Source organism: Salminus brasiliensis, chromosome 4, assembly GCF_030463535.1.
Source record: "Salminus brasiliensis chromosome 4, fSalBra1.hap2, whole genome shotgun sequence".
NCBI lineage: Eukaryota > Metazoa > Chordata > Actinopteri > Characiformes > Bryconidae > Salminus > Salminus brasiliensis.
The window spans coordinates 48,387,318-48,405,575 of NC_132881.1; the positions used below are offsets into that span (position 1 = coordinate 48,387,318).

The 18,258-nt window shown below is 42.9% G+C and overlaps 1 protein-coding gene across 1 annotated transcript in view; it reads right to left on the minus strand.

Annotated features, from left to right (window-relative positions):
- Positions 1-638: 638 nt before the first annotated feature.
- LOC140554999 (uncharacterized) overlaps positions 639-18,258 on the minus strand; it is a 21,277-nt gene continuing 3,657 nt past the window's right edge. The window contains exons 2-9 of the mRNA XM_072678592.1: positions 10,443-10,549; positions 9,652-9,736; positions 7,732-7,927; positions 6,249-6,314; positions 4,961-5,928; positions 4,003-4,826; positions 3,192-3,380; positions 639-2,966 (exon numbers count right to left, since the gene is read on the minus strand). Coding sequence (XP_072534693.1) covers positions 2,716-2,966; positions 3,192-3,380; positions 4,003-4,826; positions 4,961-5,928; positions 6,249-6,314; positions 7,732-7,927; positions 9,652-9,736; positions 10,443-10,549 — 2,686 coding nt within the window. The 3' untranslated portion in view covers positions 639-2,715. The remainder of the gene's footprint in view (positions 2,967-3,191; positions 3,381-4,002; positions 4,827-4,960; positions 5,929-6,248; positions 6,315-7,731; positions 7,928-9,651; positions 9,737-10,442; positions 10,550-18,258) is intronic.

The following is an 18,258-nucleotide window of genomic DNA, read 5'->3' on the forward strand; positions in this document are numbered from 1 at the left end:
ACAGGATGTAGAAGAGAGGCTGACTGGTTGATGCTAAAACAAGGCTTGAGTAAGTGTTAGGATGAACGGCGTTCTGCTGAATGTCAGATTAAATCAGTACAGCAGTCAGACTGAAACACCTCGGAAGCACAGCCAGGAAGAGAGACGCTGATTACAGATAAGAACTAAGGTGTGAAACTCATACGATCACAAAACTCAACAGACTGACTGCTGTACTGACTGAGTTTAAAAAACTCTTCCTCATCTGTTTTACTCTCGTTTCTTCTGCGTGAGGTCAAACACTGCAGGCTCGTCTTTTTGTATTGCCCTGAGGCTGTGACCTGTGATTTTAATGGCTGTGTTTGATTAAAAAAAAAAAATATTACACTAATTTATGGAGACATTACATTAGACTGCCCATTATAAGTCATATATATAATTGCAATAAACCTGCATTTTTAAATATGTGAAAAAACATGCTTTTTGCTTTCTCTCTCTGCCTCTTTGATTTTAACCTGCAGCATTTTGTCGTTATTTAAAAACTAAGAAAAGAAAATGCACCAAAAAGCTCCAGCGTGCCACCTGTTCTACAGTGCCTCCTAGTGGACATGATGTGTAAGACACGAGTAAGACTGTCTCACTGGAATAAAACTACAGAATTACAAATCAAACGTTTTATTATGTCAGACCACTTATTTAAAAAAACAACACAAAACAAGGCATGTATTTACGTCTTCTGTGGTTCTTTCTGCTGCTTTAATCCTTATATATGTATATATGTACAAAAATATTTACAAGACGTTTCAAAGGGAAAAAGCTTGCCATACCAAAAACAACATAGGTTTCCACAGTAATAACAACAATGACAGCAATAACGAACACGAATATTAATAAGAAGAATCATATCTCTGTATGTACACAGCAAGTGTAGACCGAACTGAAGACGACACGTTACACAAAGAATAGTACAGACTGTTAAATAATTCAAGTATAAGCTGAGGTGTTAAGTGTGGTTATGTGTTTTGTATAAGAAAGGTTTAATCGTATAAACAGCTTCGACTGATCAACACACATTTAAGTAAAGCTCAACTAGTTAACCCCTGTTAAAGCGATGTTTACAAAGCCATGTGCGCCTACGAAATTCTACATGTTCTGCTAGAACGTCTGAGCTATTAGAACCGACTCCAACCCACACAGCGAATCCAAAATCACGTGAAAACCAACGGAAAAGTATTCATTTGGAAATACTGGGAGGCTGTTTAATGATTTACTGAATATCCTGATTTACAGATCATTCAGAAAAGCATTGAAACACAAGAAAGTAAAAACTGAAGTCCTTCTCAAACCGTTAGAGGAAGAAGCTGAAATGCTAGATTGGCAAGTTGTTAAGATCCACAAAAAACAAATGTAGTAAAGTCAAGGCTACAACTCTGAATTGAATCAGTAGTGAAGAGAAGGTGTGGACAAAACGAATGATGAACAGAAGAGAGTTCCTGCTCTTCACCTTCATCTGTAATCATCCTTCTGTATTATCAGTTATCTTACCCTCCATCTCCCATCTCTTTCATACATTCATTTTTTTCTTTTTTCTTTGGAGGTCAAAATGGCAAACATACACTAAATGCTATACGAGAAACAGTTCACTTTGGCATTGCATTTAAAGCCAAATTATCCTACCAGAGAAACACAGACTCAACAGCTTCAATGCCAACACCTTTTAAAAAGGCTGCAGACCATGCCATGCATCTGCTGCCGCATGGCTTTGTTTGACTGGCTAGAAAGTATGCAATGTTGTATGTCGTGTGTGAATCAAGCTATGCTACTGCTGCCAATGCCAAATATTTGATCATTTGAAATTAAATGACTTCCTGTGTTTCCTTTGAGGCAGCGTGACCTGTCGCCCAGCCATAAATGCCCACACAGCACTCGAGACGCATGCTGTCACCTGCCACCTGCCACCTTTATCCCGAGGTACAAACTGGGTTAAAGTGTTTCACTGAGGTCTTTAGTAATGTTGTCTTTCTGTCTGGACGCACGGTAAAGGCGGAGAGCCAGGCACAGCTCACGGGGGACCAGCACCATTTAAACTTTCAAACAGTCATTAAGAAAGTTATTAGTCTTAATGGCCTTGGGGAATGTACAGCTGCTGTCAGAATAAAACCTTCTATCTCCAAAATGAGTACTTCACTTTTCAGGAGGAGGGGAAATAAACTTTTAAACTTTTAATGGAAGTTAAAGGCAAATTTTTGACAATTTCTATTGGTCCATAAAGTTTTGTTCAGACAGCAACAATCTTAATTAGTGTTCTTTCTTCTGTGAAGTCATCAAGAATGAACGAGTGAAATGATCATGAAAATGACAGCTGTGTTTGTGAGTAGGAGGCTTATGGGTTAGAATAGCTTCTAAAGCACCTTTTCTCAGGGTTGAAAGCAGTTGGTTGGTCAGAGTGGGACTCGTACCATTTCCATCTTCACTGTACAGAACAAGTATAAAAAAGAGCTCTTCTAAAAAAAAAACCTTTTGTTTTGTTTATGTTAATCTTCATCAACGTGCCATATCTGCAATCCTCCTGTCAAAGGCCTACTTTGCCGATGACCCAGAAGTATCTGTTGATTGTACATGAAAGAGGCTACACTTTAAATTTACAGCTTTAGTCTGGTAAAAGTTCTTCCATTCTCTTTCTACGTTTGACTCCACCTGTCCTACACCGCCCTACCACACTCCTGACCGGCCAGCTCAGCAGACGGACAAGGTGGGTGGACTCTGTCTCAGCTGGGTTTTCTTCAGCAGCTGGATGCGGTTGTGGCAGTAGAACTTGATGGCCCTCCAGTCGCGGCGGTTGGTGACTAGCAGGGGGCACTGCTCCAGGCACCGTTCACAGTCAGCTTTAGCGGGAACACGCAGCTCTATGATGTTTCGCACCAGGTGGGACTCCACGGCCGCACGCTCTGCTTCAGACCACGGGCGCTTCAGAACGCCCCGTTTGCCTGTGAGGGGGGGGTGTTGAAGAGATGGGAAAAAGAGAGAAAGAGTGGAGGACATGTTAATCATTGGTCATGTGCAAACACACCACTTAGTGTTGCTTACAGACGGAGAGAGAGAAACACATGGCCATGATCTTACACAGCAGAGAGAGTCTTACCGGCTAGGTTAATGATTAGATACTTATATGCGCACACACACACACACATTCACATGCTCTGCTCACACACCTGGTTTGGGCTGTCCAGAGCTCCTCTTGCGGTTAGTGGAGAAGGGAGAGGCATTCATCTTCTTGGGGCGAGGGGGCTTGTTGTTAGTGGTGGTCTTTTTGATCATTACAGTGGGAGAATCATCCTTCTCTTTCTCCTGTTCTCCGTCTGATTCCTCTGACAGAGAGTCTGCAGAGTTCCCTGACATCACTGCAGAGATATAATATAAAGAGGGAACATTTATAAAGAGAGAATATAAGGAGAGCTTGAATTATAGTATCTATATAGTTACTTATAATAGTATAATTATAGTATATGATTACTAATATGTAACAAATAGGTTTGGTACATTGGCTTTCAATTAAGACACTTAACTTTCGAAATAAATTAATTTTTTATTTAATTCTTTTTTAATTTCTTTTTTTCTTTTGAATTTATTGTTTATTTGAATCATGTATACAATTTTTATTATTATTATTATTATTAGGTTCATTAGCTTATTCCTTGATATTTTTTTATTATTGTATTTTCTTAATAATTTTGAAAATCATTCACTTTTATATTTTTATTTGGTAAAAATGTCTTGATTCCACTGGACTCTAATTACATTCAACAGGTTTGGCTCAGATAAATAAAAGTTCTTCAATATAACTTTTCAGTGCCTGCCTCGCTGCTCTATTACAAAATAAACTCCAAAAAATACAATGTTTAAAATTTGTAAGTCCAATTGATAATTTACAAAGTGTAGGCATATGTGTCCCACCTCCTTCGTGTCCATGAATGGTGGTAAATGAGTAAGTGAGGTGCATGCTGGCAGTAAACTGTCACTCACCGTCCAATTCCAAGCAAATGTGATGGAGGCTCATGCCCCGAAACAGAACACCATCCCTCTCCCCACACAGGACCACTCGCCCAATCAGGCCCATGAGCCCTGGATCCTGACCAATGGTAGCGCAACTCTGGGTCACATGGTACTCCTTCTGCAGGAAGGTTTCTAGTCGCTGTGTGGCAGCTCCACGATGCCCCTCCTCTTCCCCCTCGCTCAACAGCAGCAGTTGGGTCAGAATGGCCACCTGCCTGCGGACACGTGTCTGCGTTAGCGCCCGCGGGTGACGGGTACCGCTAGATTTGGCCAAACTTCGGAGCAAATCCGTACCCCTAAGTGGAGTGGCGGGGGAATGATATGGCCGGGCAAAAACATAGGGGTTCTGGGGGTCAACTCCGACTCCTGGCCGCGTCTGCAGAAGAAGTTCCAGGCAGGCCTCAGAGTGAGGGGGCAGAATGAGGGGCTGAACACGACCTCTTTTGCCCTGGACTCCCACACGTGGCAGGTGCGGCAGCACAAGCCGCTCGAAGGGGGAAAGCGAAGCCTCAAGTGGAGTCAGAGCTGGTGGGGCACCGGGGGGCACTGGAATGGGATACTGTGGGGTAACCCGGGACTGGTACTCTGAGATGGTAAGTTTGGACACCTCACACTCGCGACGACGGTTGTAAAGAATGAGCAGAGCCAGGCTGGAGTGGCAGAGCAGACGCCACGCTTCAGCAGACTGAGGAGAGCGCGAGAGTGAAATGAAGGCAGAGTGCTGGAGACGTCGCAGGTACAGGACCAGAGAGGAGAGAGAGGACAGGAGGGGGAGCATGTGGGGCCGTCGAGAACTGAAAGAGAGAGATATAGAAAGAGATATGAAAAAACGGCATTTATATACATTCCTAAAAATAATCACAGTAATGCAGGTCTGTCTTTGATCTTTTTAACACTACAGGCTAACATTAAACATCCAGACTCTCACCTAGACAGGTCACTCTTGTCCTCTGCTCCACTGTCATCCTCCCTTTCCTCGTCATCCTCCTCTTCCTCCTTTGGTTGCTGTGGCTCCACTTCCTTTGCTGGTGGTGAGAACACAGCCATGGGAACCGCCTCCTCTTTGGGTTTCTCCAGGACTTCTACTTCTTCTTTCTCTTTCTTCACTTTACGTCCCACCTTTCGGGGTGGAGTCACTGGGGTAGGTGGGCTTCTCTTTAGCACAGACACTGGGACTCCGCCCCTGCGTGGTGGGGTCACTGGCTGGGGAGCGGGACTCCTGCGGGTGGGGCTAGAGAGGGCAGGGCTCCTTCTGGCTGGAGAAGGGGAAGCAGGAGGTGGTGACTGCTGTTTTGCTACTACAACAGCCTGCCCAGGCATTTCTTTATGACAGCGATGGTGCGTGGAGGAAGAGGATGAAGAGGATGAAGATGAAGGAAGGGAGGCGTGCAGGTGTGGCAGGTGAGCAGAGCTGTGCGCACGCTCCATGGCAGCACGAACCTCTGGCTGATGGGCGTGGTGTTTTTCCAGATGCCGAGCGAGTGAGCGGTAGTGTCGTCCGCAATACACACAGCACTGTTTCTGCACCATAACGCTAACGCCCCTACCTGCTGCTACACTAACGGCACTGCCGGAGACCCCCGCCGGTGCTGGACACTTAAACACCGGCTTGGAGGGGGCAGCAGGTTGCGGAGGGGACGAAGGGAGAGAACGGGGCAGTGTAGGGGGCCGCCCTGGGGGACGCTGAGGGGTTTTTTTCTTAGCCATGGTAGAGGACACTGGTGGTTTGCGCTTTTTACGGCGGCGAGGTGCTCTGTTGCGCACTTCACCATTAGCATCATCTGAGTCACGGTCAGAGTCACTGGGCTCAGAGTGAGAGACGGGGGAGGATGAGGGAGAGAGGGACCAAGACGGCGTGACGTAATCTGACAGAGGAACTGGCCCGGACTCATCCTCCTAAAGAGAGTGAAGGAATGAAGAAAGAGAGAGAGAAATAGATTGAGAAATAAAGTATATTTAATTAAAAATTTTTGATTGTGATTATGTTGATCTTGTTGTCATGGCAGGTTATTGTAGTTTAGCAATAATGTACCTGATACAGTCCCGCCAATAAAGTTATCTTTCTGTCTCATTGGAAGGTGCAAAAATGTTTGCCTCTAGATGTCTGACTCTGTGTGCACTGAATGTACATCTGTTTGTCTGTATGTACAGCTATGGACACCATTTTTAGGCTAATACATTTTTAATATTAAGAAGAGATAACTGTATCTTTGTACCTTCTTAATGTTCTCGTGATCTGAGTGGCACTCAAAGCCTGCAGGAGGCACCGTGCCATGAAAACCCTGCAAAGGAGTGAAACAAGTTTTCGTCACATGCTGGTCAATCATTTACCTGTGAACATCACTGTAATCACTCGGTCCATACACACCCATGCTCACATACTCACGTGTACATACTAATACACACAAATAAGACAGGCTGAACAGCAAAATTAACCACAAACCACAATGTATTATGTAATGACATATAATTTAACTAAGAACATTAAAAACTCCTTTTGCATTTAATAATGACAGTTTGGGGGGTTAAACAAAAACAGACCACAAATAAACGACTAAACCTCACCAGTATAAAAACAAGATGCAGTTCAAATCTGAATGGAGTTCACACTGTGTTCCTGTAAGCTCTCAGGAAGCTACAGACTACAGAAATACACTAAATATTTAAACAAAATCTGCCACATTATCATACAGAATATCACTCAGCATTACGTTAAAATGTACGCTCGTTTTTGCTACAACATTTTTAAGAAGGGACAAAGACTGTAATGTAAGTTTCGTTCCAGGTAATTTTGTATCATTTTTGTAAAGTTGCATCCATTGCTGACACAAATGCATACAGACAGCTTGTCTAGTTCCTGTAGATATGCACTGCCAATAGAATAGGACTCTCTGGAGCAGATAAAGTAGATGAACCTATTGACACCATGCCTAATGCCAGATGTGGGCTGGACAAAAGGAGGATCAACTATTTTTAATACCCTTGATTTAAGACATAACAAGGGTATCCCTTATATTACTGTATATACAGTATTTTATTTTGTTTTGCTTTTTTTGCTTTTAATCATTATCATTATCATTTTATATATATATATATTTCCTTATCTTATGTTATTGTATAGATTTGTTCTTCTTGGAATTTTCAAATTATATAAAACTTTTTTTGGATCAGACTTTTATTAGCAAAAAAAAAGAAGAAAAAAAAGAAGGCCCCACAATAACATAGGTCTGACTATACAATCTCACTGGGTGAAAAGCATTCTACTCATCTGTTATCTGATAACAGCACATTACATTTTTTAACCATACCTGTCTCACTCCATTGATTACCAGTTGCTAAGCAACAACAATTGTTGCTTTTATTTAATATGTTGGAACTACTTTTTTGGCAGTACAATTTCCAGCATGTATCTGAAACAATTTCAGATCTTCTTTTCTTTGGGTTTCTTAAACCCTAGTTCAGGTTAAATTTTTCTATTGTTTGTTTGTGGTTTTATGGTGAATCTACGGGAAATCTGCTGTTTAATTACTGAACAGAAACTTTTATTTAATATAAACATCCCAAATGTAAGAAGTCAATGAAATGAACACAGGTAATTGCAAAAATAAATATTTTTGCAAGATCATGAGCATCACTTAAGGCCGAGAAAAGGTCTGCTGAGTGTTAAGATGTAGCAGTTATCACCATGGTTACACTCACCATGGCGTTTTCCCCCCACTCCGTCAAACTGTAGTCCACGGTGATTTCTTCGCCCTTAGTGATGTCGCGGATCGCTATGACGACCAGCCGCACTTGATTGCCACAGTGCACTTCTCTAATGCGGCAGTTTGGAGGAGGGGGGTACAGGACTGGGGCTCTGCCACTATTGGAGCCTTCCTCCGCCATCTCACCAGAACTGATAGAGAGAGAGATAGAGAGAGAGAGAGAGAGAGATTAGCCATGTTTTGCAGTTCATAAAAGCACAAACTGAATGACTAACAGACCTGTAGGAAAACTTCCATTACGTTTTTTCCTTCTCAGTGAATGTACGATAATTCTGATTGGATGCTGTGATCAATGTACACTGTCTGATTACCCAGAGATTGCCAGGAAATCCAAAATTGCACATTTTCTAACAACCACCTTGGCTCATGAAGGAATTGATAATTAGCTGTTAGGCTGAATTAGGTTTATTAGAGCAGGAAAAACACAATACAAGTGCACAGGGATTTCGAACTGAGATGCTCACAGTAACAAAAGCATTGCAATTTTTTATTTATTATTTTATTACACTGATGTGTAATACACTGTGTAAAATGTGCAGATTTTAAGCTTTGTATCCACATTACGTTGGTGCTGTAGGTAGAATAGGAGATGTTATTTTGATTGAAAGTCTTGTGTGCAGTTTCTAAAAACACTAAAAAATAGTGACTAGTGACTTAATCACTACTATATAAGTAAAACATATGACATAGACTTATGACATGGAGGGATGGAATCATTTGTCTAAGGGGGTTATTTATTAGATTTGTGACTTACTTATTACTTTTTACTTGCTGACCTGCTTCAATGAAGGCTAATGCCTGACTTACATGGCTACATTACTATGGTCAATGCAATGTATAATATATGTGGTCAAAAATAGATTAATAGTTTTAAAGCTTTTACACTGATTTACTGATTGATATTATTGTTAATTCAAGTTTTAAATAATATAAATATAAAACAAGCCACCCATAAATGATCTTAAATATCAACAATAACTCATTAACTCTCAAACTATTGTTATACATAACATACATAACTTTTTATGTGGTATATATTATCAGTGCCCAATCTGAAGGATTGCCACAGATGCCAATAAATCTGTGGAAGCTTACGCTGTACCAGTCAAATGTACTGATTGGGTCTTAAACCCAATTTAAACAAGATATTCTATTCTGTACGATGAACATAAAACACAGAAGATAGATATTTATAGTTGTTTCTATATTTTTACTTCACTTGGATTTATCCTCTGTACAAGCCCATCGTAAATATAGTGGACTCAGCAGAGCGGGCCATATATAGGCTCAGCAGCTCACGCACTAAACATTACAGTTATCCCCCCCAATAATAAAACGCCATGAAAAACTCTGAAAACTGTATATAGAACATATACACAATTCTATCATCAAATCTATTACACACTAAATATATATATTCACATAAACACACACACACACAGTTTGCACTATGACTAAACACAAACACACAGACACACATATACACATACCACCTGCACAAATACACACTGCAATACACACTCAGGCAGAGCTATACAGACACACATTCCATCACTGGACCAAAGATAATAAACACATTGCAATAAACACACACTGCCTGCATTCCAGTAATCCCCCACCTCTACACCCCCCCCCCCTCACACACACACACATGCACGCACACATATTCACATATCTATCCAACCACACAAACAATTACCCGCTATCTCCCCCAACCTCACATACACATAAACACAGGCACACACACGCATAAATACCCTCACACACAAACTGTATCTCATCTTTACTAACCTCTCTCTCACACACACACACACACACACACACAGTCGGAAAACAAACACACAAACACACTCACCAGGGTTGAGAAGAAGATTCTGGGGTATAATGCGGCCCCTCTGCAGAAGATTTGTGCTTGTTTTTTGTCCCTTCTGGACCATCACCTAAAACACACACAATGCATACACTGTATATGTCAGTGTTACCTGTTTGAGGTGTGAGTATATATTCATATATACACGGTACTCATGGTATATGTATCTCATATATATATATATATATATATATATATATATATATATATATATATCTCCCTAATTACTCCCCTGATTACTGTATAGCTGATATATATCATATTAACAGTCAGTGTTTCAGCTGCTCCCCCAAAGACTGTATAGCTCATGTATATATATCATATATACAGTCAATGGGTTAGCTCTTCCCCAATGACCGCACAGATCATTTATGTCATATACACAGTCAGCGGTTTCGCTCCTCTCCCTTTGCCTATGCAGATGATATATATTATACATTCAGTCAGTGGTTCGACTCCTCCCCCAGTGACTGCACAGATCATATATATACCATATATAGAGTCAGTGTTTGTAATTGTTATTAAATCTGAGTTTTTAAAAAATCTTATAAATGCCAATTTTCTTCACATTTAAGACACAAATCATATTTATGTGTGCCCAAATGTTAAAGTTAATCAATTTAATATTTGGAAAATCTTGGTCTTGCTTGCTCGTTATCTCTGCCTCTCTCTCTCTCAACATATAATGCTATCATCTTCTGTGTGCATACAAAATACTTGATATAATCTTGCAATTGGGGCAAACACTAATTACACAAAACACACACACTCCTCACCTGGTCCGTAGCTGTGCTCCGACATGCTCTCCTCATCGTCTTCTGTTGCAAAGACTCTATCACACACCTTCACTGGTGTGCCTTTTCTTTTCCTTCCACATCCACGTCTGTAAAACACACACACACACAATCACACACACACACACACACACACAATCATTTTATCAATTTGCCAGACCTAACTCAACCAACAGCACATGAGATAAATCACGTCACAGAGAGTAATCAATAAACTGGTAATCACCGCAATCGATCAACGGAAATCACAGCCCAAATAAATCCTTAACCCCTCCCCCATCACACAATTGGTTGGAAACTGGGTTGCCAGGTCTGGCTACATAAAAAAAAAAACCTTTGGAAGGACAACAGTCTAGCAAGTTCTTACGTACCAAACAAAACTGAAAGAGTGTTTTGGTTTTATCCACCAGGAGATGCACCTAACATCTGTCTGATGAAGAGTAAGATTCAATTTTGCGTTCTTTGTTCCAAGCAGGCTTCAAGTGTACCTAACTACAGATATCCGAGCCCACTGTAGTGGCCAACCTCATCTTGCTCAGAAGCAACTGAGAATGCCTAATTAAATGAGACTAAAGATGCGTCCAGTCTCATGGTTACGGATGTGTTCTGTGTGTGCGAATGTGTGTGTGTGTGTGTGCACATGTGACTGACATATTCATTGAGCTGTGATAAGACTTAGTCGTGCCGACTGGATATTGATCTAGCCGACCCTCCATCTGGATCTGAGTGTGTGTGTGTGTGTGTGAGAGAGAGAGATAGAGCATGAGCACACGTGAGCACGCAGGCGCATTTATGTGTCCAATTTCAATGCAGTATTTTAGGCCTGCAGCGTCTTCATCAAGCACTACCAATGACTGGCATAAGCCTACTGGTAAATACTGTCTGAAAACAACACACAATACCAATCACTACAATATGAGAGAGAGAGAGAGACAAAGAGAGCGAGAGAGAAAGAGACAGACAGAGAGAGAGAGAGAGAGAGAGGCAAGAGCAAGAGAGTGCATTTGTGTCATATGCTGGTTTAATTGCTTTCCAAGGTGTGAGTGTGTGTGTGTGTGTGTGTGTGTGTGTATGTGTGTGTGTGTGTGTGTGTGTGTATGTGTGAAGCTTTATCTACTAGACAGAAATTTCAGGCCATGCACTGAGTAGCGCCATGTGTGAGTATAGAAGAAAAACAGACTGCTGGCTATGAACGTATGTCTGTCATTTAATTTCAATGTCTCTCTCTCTCTCTCTCTCTCTCTCTCTCTCTCTCTTCACATTCTCCCACTTCACCCCCTCCCACTTCTTTTCTCCATTCGTCTCTTCTTCTTTCTTTCTCCTCCTTTCTTCCCCATCTCATTTGCTCTCCCCTTATATCTACTGCCCCTTATATCTCTCTCCCTCCCATTCTTTCCCTCCTTTCACCTTCTCAAATTCTATCTCTCTCCCTTTTCTCCTTTCACTCTCTCTCCTCAGCTCACTTTCTCCTCATTGCTCAAGCTCAGCCTCTCTCCCCATCCCCATTACCCACTCTATCTCGCCTCTCACTTTCTCAAGCTCCTTCCCTCTCTCTCCCTATTCTCACATCTCACTCTTTCTTTCACAAACTCACTTTCTCCTCATTTCTCTCTCACTCTCTTACCTCACTTCCTCTCTCTCCTTATCCCCACTCTCTCTCCTTTCATTTTCTTAAGCTCACTCTACCCTCATTGCTCTCTCTTCCTTTCCTCATTTCCCACTCTCTCTTCCCTAACTTTCTCTAGCTCTCTCAATCTTTCTCCATATCGCATCTCTCTCCCTCGCCCTTCCTCTCTCTCTCCCATATTCAGACACTGCTTTAGTCGAGACTCTAAAACTTTGACAGATTCTCAAAAACACGACACACACTTTCTCCCTCTATTCCTGCACTCGTTCACTGTTGATCTGTTTTCTCTCTTCTGTGTCCTGTTTTTCTCTTTCCCTCACACAAACACAAACACACACACACACACACACACACACACACACACAACCCCTCCTCTTTCCTACCCCCCCCCCCAACCACACACACACATACACATGCACAAACACACAAACAAGTGTACTCAGAACACACACACACATGTGCAGGCACATATGCACAAGGACATATGCGTACACACACACACACACACACACACACACACACACCTCTTCTGTATGAGCCCACATGTGTATTCACATACACACACCATCCCCCACTTAGACTCACACATGAAAGTGCAAACACACACACACACACACATGCGCGCACGCACGCACGCACACACACACACATAGCGCTCCCTTTTAAAGCTCTCATGCACGCACACACATTGACTCTCTCTCTCTCACACACACACACACACACACACAAATATCCTCTCTTCAGCCAAGCTCACATGCACACACACACACACCCCTCCCCCATCTCTTCGGCTCACATGCGCACACACACGCACACAAACACACACACACACACACACACAGTCAAGCACACACACACACACACTCTCTCTCAAATAACCAAGCCCAGAGTCTCATATTCTCTCCGTCTCCACACACACACACACAGTCTGCACCAAATACTCTCCAGTTTACTCTCTCACACACTTCATTTCCATAACACATATGCAGTGTCTCTATCACACACACACACACACACACACACACACACACACACACACACACACACTGTACCACACTAATGCAGTCATGTAACACACAGCTCTTTGTTGGGAATATTCACACACACACACACACACACAGACACACACACTTTCTGCAGCCCTCCTCCTCAAACATATAACATATCCGCCTACACACACTGTTTCACACACACACACACACACACACACACACACACACTCTTCCTCTTTCATAAACAAAGTAGATGCATAAACACTCCCTCTCTCCGTTCCTCTGTCTGATGCTAACACTCTCTCTCTCTGTGTATGTCTCCCTCTCTCTCCCTCTACCTATACTATCTCTCTCCCTTTCTGCCTGCATGTCTCTCTCTCCCTCTACCATCTCTCTCCCACTACCCCACTCTATCTGTCTCCATCTCTGTATATGCCTGTCCCTCTACCCCTCTACTCTGACTCCTTCTGTATGTCTGTCTCTCCCTCCCGCTACCCCATCTACCATCTCTCTCCCTTTCTGTCTGTCTCTCTCCCTCTACCCCTCTCTACTATCTCTCTCCCTTTCTGTCTGTCTCTCCCTCCCGCTACCCCATCTAGCATCTCTCTCCCTTTCTGTCTGTCTCTCTCCCTCTACCCCTCCCTACTATCTCTCTCCCTTTCTGTCTGTCTCTCTCTCCCTCTACCCCTCTCTACTATCTCTCTCCCTTTCTGTCTGTCTCTCTCCCTCTACCCCTCTCTACCATCTCTCTCCCTTTCTGTCTGTCTCTCCCTCCCTCTACCCCTCTCTACCATCTCTCTCCCTTTCTGTCTGTCTCTCTCCCTCTACCCCTCTCTACTATCTCTCTCCCTTTCTGTCTGTCTCTCTCCCTCTACCCCTCTCTACCATCTCTCTCCTGTTCAGTCTATCTCTCTCTCCCTCTACCCCTCTCTACTATCTCTCTCCCTTTCTGTCTGTCTCTCTCCCTCTACCCCTCTCTACTATCTCTCTCCTGTTCAGTCTATCTCTCTCTTCCTCTACCCCTCTCTACCATCTCTCTCCCTTTCTGTCTGTCTCTCTCCCTCTACCCCTCTCTACTATCTCTCTCCTGTTCAGTCTATCTCTCTCTCCCTCTACCCCTCTCTACCATCTCTCTCCCTTTCTGTCTGTCTCTCTCCCTCTACCCCTCTCTACTATCTCTCTCCCTTTCTGTCTGTCTCTCTCCCTCTACCCCTCTCTACCATCTCTCTCCCTTTCTGTCTGTCTCTCTCCCTCTACCCCTCTCTACCATCTCTCTCCCTTTCTGTCTGTCTCTCTCCCTCTACCCCTCTCTACTATCTCTCTCCTGTTCAGTCTCTCTCTCTCTCCCTCTATCCCTCTCTACTATCTCTCACCTGTTCAGTCTCTCTCTCTCTCCCTCTATCCCTCTCTACTATCTCTCTCCTGTTCAGTCTCTCTCTCTCTCCCTCTATCCCTCTCTACTATCTCTCTCCTGTTCAGTCTATCTCTCTCTCCCCCACCCCTCTCTACTATCTCTCTCCTGTTCAGTCTATCTCTCTCTCCCCCACCCCTCTCTACTATCTGTCTTCTGTCTCTCTCTCTCTCTTCCTCTACTATCTCTCTCTCTTTCTGCCTGTCTCTCCCTCTCTCTACCTCTCTACTACCTCTCTCCCTTTTTGTCTGCCTGTCTCTCGCCCTCTAGCCCTCTCTACCTTTTCTCTCCCTTTCTGTATATATTTATCTCTCCTTCTACCCCTCTCTCCTATCTGTCTCCTTCTCTGGCTGTGTGTCTCTCTCTCCCTCCCTCTACCTCTCTCTAATATCTCTTTCCCTTTCTGACCATGCCTCTCTCTCTCTCTCTCTCTCTCTCCCTCCACCCCTCTCTGGTATCTCTCTCCCTTTCTGTATGTCTCTCTCTCCATCTACGCTTCTCTCCTATCCGTCTCCTTCTCTGTCTATGCCGATCTCTCTCTCTCTCTCTCTCTCTATACCCATATATACTGTATCCGTACATATATATCTCACTCATCTACCTCTAGCTCACTCTCCCACTCTCCATTTCTCTCTCTCTCTTAATTTTGCTCTCTCTCTCTCTCTCCCTCTCTCTCTCACACACACACACCATCCGAACAGATACACACAAACACACACACACACACACACACCCTCCCTTTTCTCTCTGCCTCTAAAGCACAAACACACTCACCCTCCCCTTCTGTATGAGCCACTAGAACAAACACACACACACACACACAGATACACACACACACTTACACACTCACACGTACACACACACAAACGCGCACACACACACACACACACACACACACATACACACACTCTTTCTCTCTAACACACACAGAAAGCACCTCTGTTTCCAAGGCACACACACACAAACACACACACACACACACACACACACACACACTCACACGCACACAAACACACACACACACTCACACACACGCACGCACACACACACACGCACGCACGCACACACACACACACACACACACCCTCCCCTTCTTTTTCAGTTTCAAACCTGCAAGCATGCGCACATGCGCGCGCGCACACACACACACACAGACACACACACACACAACCATTCGTTCAGACACACACACGCATACACAAACACACACTGACACACACTTCCTCACCATTTTCCCTCCTCTCTCCCTCTCACGCACACACACATACACACACCCTCCCTTTTCTGTTGCTCTCTCTCTCTCTCTCACACACACACACACACACACACACACACACACACACCCTCCCTCTTCTGTTCCTCTCACTCACTCACACTCTCTCACACACACATACACACACACACACACTCTACCCTTTGCCTTGCTCGCTCACACACACACACACACACACACCCTCCCTCCTCACTCGCTCTCTCCCTCTTAAATTCTCTCTCTCTCTGCCTCACACACACACACACACTCTCTCTCTCACATACACACACACCCTCCCCTTTTCTTTTTTCGTCACAACACACTCTCTCCTTCTTTCTCTTAAACAGACACACACTTTTTCTCTCTTATAAATCTGTCAATCTAAAACTAATTCTAACCCGTTAACAGACATTATGCGTTTTACACACACACACAGACACACACACACAACAGCAACACACCACGACCAGAGCGCTGACCCGTTCTCGATGGAGGGTCCGCAGTGAAAATAATCAGCTCTTATCCTACTTTTAATCTGACCAGTGTTCTGTTTCTCTCTTCAGAAAGACCATCTTGAAAGACACACACATACACTTGTTTTTATACCTTGTCAGAACCTGGGGTCATACAGACACTAGATGTTCAAATATTTGTGGACACCCCTTCTAATGTATGTAATCAGCTATTTTAAGTTGCACCATTGCTGACACAGATGTGCAAATACACACACAAAGCTCTGGGCCTGTAGTAGGGGGGTTGGGTGAGGTGGGGTGGTGATCATCGAACATCCTGACCTCACTAACGCTTTTGTCACTGAATGCAATCAAATCCTCATAGAAATGCTCCTCCAAAATCTAGTAGAAAGCCTTCTTCCCTGGACAGTAGACAGTTACTCCAACAAAAGCAGGATCAACTCTTTTTAGTACCCTTGATTTTAGAAGAAACAATGAATGAGCAGGTGTCCCAATACTTTTGCCTATATAGTGTATGCCCTATTTATACTATATAGGAATGGAACTAACTATATGTATTACATATACAAGTGCCTATAAGTAATTCTACATTCCATATGTATGTATTACATGCAAATACCTAATGATACATTGATGATCCAAAACATTAGGACCAGTCATAGATTAATAATATTGATTATCCTGTAACAGGGGAGCATAAGGGTCTGAGATGTATGTCAGACAGTAACTGAACAGTCGTTTTCCGTAGTTGATGTGCTGGATGTGGAAGAACCGGTCAGGCGTGAAGACCTGAGTGACTTTGACAAGGGTCAAACTGTTATTACCAGATAACAGGGTCTGGGCATCTCCAAATCGGCAAGGCTTGCAGAGTGGCAATGGTCAGCTTTGGTGGGCAACTTCTGACAGTGGTCCGAGGCAAGACAAATCAAAGCAGCGGAAGAAGGTCACCTGGTCTGATGAGTCCTGTTTTCTTCTACATCACTTGGATGGCCAGGTACGTGTTACCTGCAGAAGCGCTGGAATCCACCTTCCAACTAACAGCAGTTTAGGGATCGGATGCTAGCATCTTGGTACCGGATACCGCAGGGCACCTTCATAGATTTTCATAGATGTGAGAGCTGTTTTGGTGGTACTCACACAGTACACATCAGCAGGTCTTAATGATTTGGCTCATCTGTGTATACGTTCCTATATGTAATTTAAGGTTTTCACATATAACTATATTAAATACATGTAAATACCTGATAAACTTCCTCCATATGTTTTATGCAGATGTATGAAATTATGTCTCATATGTATAATATACTTTTAAGTATTTGTAGTAATAATATGCTCCGTAAGTAGTATATGTATCCATATGTCTATGTCCTATCCATGCAATATATATGGAGTTTATATCATAATAATATGTCCCATATGTATTACACATTTAAGTACCTATATGTAATAATATATTCATATTCCTATAAATATATAGGTCCTATACATTACTACACACTACAAATGTATTACATACATTTAGGATATTTAAAGTACCCAAGTATGCATATATTGTACATAATGTATATGTTGTACATATAGTATGTAATTGTATGCAAAGTGTTGGATAGAACATCAGAGAAGAAAATATCTCTCATAAGCATCACATATATGTAAACACAGATATGTAATAGTCATATGCTATTGGAACAAAAGTATTGGGACACAGCTCTTAATCATGGAATTCAGGTGTCTTTTTCCATCCTTTTGGTGTATGAAATCAAGTGTATCCACAGGTGTATGAAATCAAGCCCCTAGCCATGCAGTCTGTCTTTACAAACATCAGTGAAAGAATGGGTTGGTCTAAAGAACCCACTGAACTCCAGTGTGGTTCTGTATGTAATAGGAGACACTGCTGCAACAACAAGAAGTCAGCTGGTGAAATTTCCTCCATCAGCTGTGAGTGGTATTACTGAACAGTGTTTAGGAACCACAGCAACTCAAAGTGTCAGACCATGTAAAGTTACAGAGCTGGGTCACTGAGTGCTGAGCTCAGAGCAGAGT